At 49.4% G+C, this 2,222-nt stretch overlaps 1 protein-coding gene across 1 annotated transcript; it reads right to left on the bottom strand.

Annotated features, from left to right (window-relative positions):
- Positions 1-561: 561 nt before the first annotated feature.
- On the bottom strand, positions 562-1,955 carry LOC116853735. The gene is made up of 3 exons (XM_032834914.1): positions 1,143-1,955; positions 702-1,013; positions 562-579 (listed from the first exon to the last, which is right to left on the bottom strand). The coding sequence occupies exons 1-3, from the start codon at positions 1,953-1,955 to the stop codon at positions 562-564; spliced, it is 1,143 nt and encodes a 380-aa protein (XP_032690805.1).
- Between the last annotated feature and the right edge of the window lie 267 nt (positions 1,956-2,222).

Below are 2,222 nucleotides of genomic sequence, written 5' to 3'. Positions count from 1 at the left end.
TTTCTCGTGGTAATGCCTCGTCCTGCGGACGGCCGCACTCTTACCGGGCTCGCGTAATCGACTCCGCAGTGCTGAAACGCGCGAGACGGAGTTTTTACTCGTGCTATAGGAAGTTCACCCATGAGTTGAGACGGGGTAGCAGCTCGCTCACGAGCGCATACCACACATTTGAAAATGATGGCCTTGACGAGGCTGCGGGCGCGAAGAATCCAAAACTCGCTTCTCAACACACTCAACGTTAGCTGTAGTCCGGCGTGTAAGGATCGGTTATGAGCTTGTTTGATGAGCAGAGTGACGAGGGGATGAGACGCGAGGAGAATTGGATGTCGACGATTATAATGAATGGGCGCATTTCGCAACCGCCCGCCTACTCGGAGGAGTTTGTCTTCATCGAGGAATGGGGATAACGATGAGAGAGGAGTTTTAGGAGACAGTGTTCTGTTTTGAGTAAGATCCCGAATTTCGATAGGAAACAGATTTGATTGTATGCGTTTGATCCAGAACTGTCTGCTCTGATTACATTCCGCTGCGGTGAGAGCACGAGTTTTAACCGCGATAGTATTAGAGCGACAGGGCGTCCTGCGAAGGCGAGATATAAATTTAAAGAGATATGCAGTAATGCGAATGAGTTTTGGCCACGAAGAAAATCGAGAAGAGAGATCATCAGTGGTTTGGTGATTTGCAAGATAAACTGCTATGACCTTTGCTTCCGGCAGCGGCTTGTCGTCGACAAATGATGGAGACTTTGGCCAGTGGAGCTCAGAGCGCGACAACCACGAAAGGCCCTGCCACCATAACGAGTGAGCCAGCAGCTCCTTCCCTATTAAACCCCGAGAGGCACAGTCCGCGGGATTGTCCTCCGTGGGAACGTATCGCCACTCAGCGGTGGACAACCGTGCCTGCACCTCGGCGACTCGGTTAGCAACAAACGTTTTCCACTGCGATGGGTGGTGCTTAAGCCACGATAACACGATCGACGAGTCCGTCCAGCAGAAGCACGAAGTTATTCTCGTCTGAAGTGATTTGTTAACGAAGTCGAACAATCGAGATAGTAGAACCGCTGCGGATAGCTCAAGACGAGGGAGAGTAAGCGGCGTCAAAGGAGCTACTTTAGATTTGGCCGCAACTAATGAAACGCTTACCGTGCCTGAATTGGTAATCACCCTCAGATAGATCACCGCTGCATACGCCTGAGTGGACGCGTCGGAAAACCCGTGAAGTTCCGCTCTAAAAACATCTGCATCCAATCTGAGCCATCGGGGAATTGTGATGCTGCGTAAAACTTCAAGGCCCGAGTAGATGAGGTTCCACCGTGATTGAAGTCGCGAAGGAACCGGATCGTCCCATTCTGATTTTTCGCGCCATAACGCCTGCATTAAAATTTTGGCCGCAACAGTGATGGGGGTTAGCCACCCTAACGGATCGTACAGTTTGGCGATTGTGGAAAGAATGGATCTTTTACTGTCGGAAGCGGGAGCAGAGGGTGAGACGTCTATCTGGAATACGTCGAGGAACGGATTCCATTTGATTCCCAGGAGCTTGATCTTTTCATTAGCTCCCAGTTCCTTGGAGCAGGCTAACCCGTGGTCGCTCGCGTCAATGTCCGACAGGAGATCAGTCGAATTACTAGTCCACTTTCTTAATTCAAAACGACCCTGTCGAAACAGCGAGACTACTTGATGATGAATCTGCCTAACATGGGACTCGTCATCGTCCCCGAACAGCACGTCGTCGACGTAAAGACTGTCGCGAAGGACCGGAATCGCCAAAAAAAATGAGGACCCTTCGTCTGCGACTAATTGTTTAATGACACAAAGAGCTAAGAATGGAGCGCAAGTCAGCCCATATGTGACGGTACGAAGTTGATAATCCAAAGGTGCGTTGTTAAGCGACCGATTCCAGAGAATGCGCTGATAATTGCAGTCGCGTCGATCGAGAGCAATCTGGCGGTACATTTTTGCGATGTCGGCAGTGTATACGAATTTAAATTACGCCATTAAGTAATTACCGCCGAAAGATCATTTTGGAGTTTTTCACCGCAAAGCAAGTGGTCGTTTAAACTCGAACTATTAGTGGTTAAACTTGAGGCATTAAAAACGACTCTCAAATGCGTCGTCGCGCTATCCGTTCGAATAACCGGATGGTGAGGTATGTATACGCATTGTTCGTCAGGATCCGAGGGTGTTAGTACAAGACGCATATGACCTAACTGTTCATATTCT

Source organism: Odontomachus brunneus, unplaced genomic scaffold, assembly GCF_010583005.1.
Source record: "Odontomachus brunneus isolate Ranch 3 - 2012 unplaced genomic scaffold, Obru_v1 Obru_scaffold_518, whole genome shotgun sequence".
Classification (NCBI taxonomy): Eukaryota; Metazoa; Arthropoda; class Insecta; order Hymenoptera; family Formicidae; genus Odontomachus; species Odontomachus brunneus.
Note: the sequence above shows the minus strand (reverse complement) of the source record. Positions and strands in the feature narration are given on the sequence as shown.

Coding starts and splice junctions, on each gene's coding strand:
- LOC116853735 (XM_032834914.1), bottom strand. CDS start 1,955: ATGTACCGCCAGATTGCTCTCGATCGACGCGACTGCAATTATCAGCGC. Junction 1,014..1,142: donor TGATTACCAATTCAGGCACG/GTAAGCGTTTCA, acceptor AAATCACTTCAG/ACGAGAATAACTTCGTGCTT.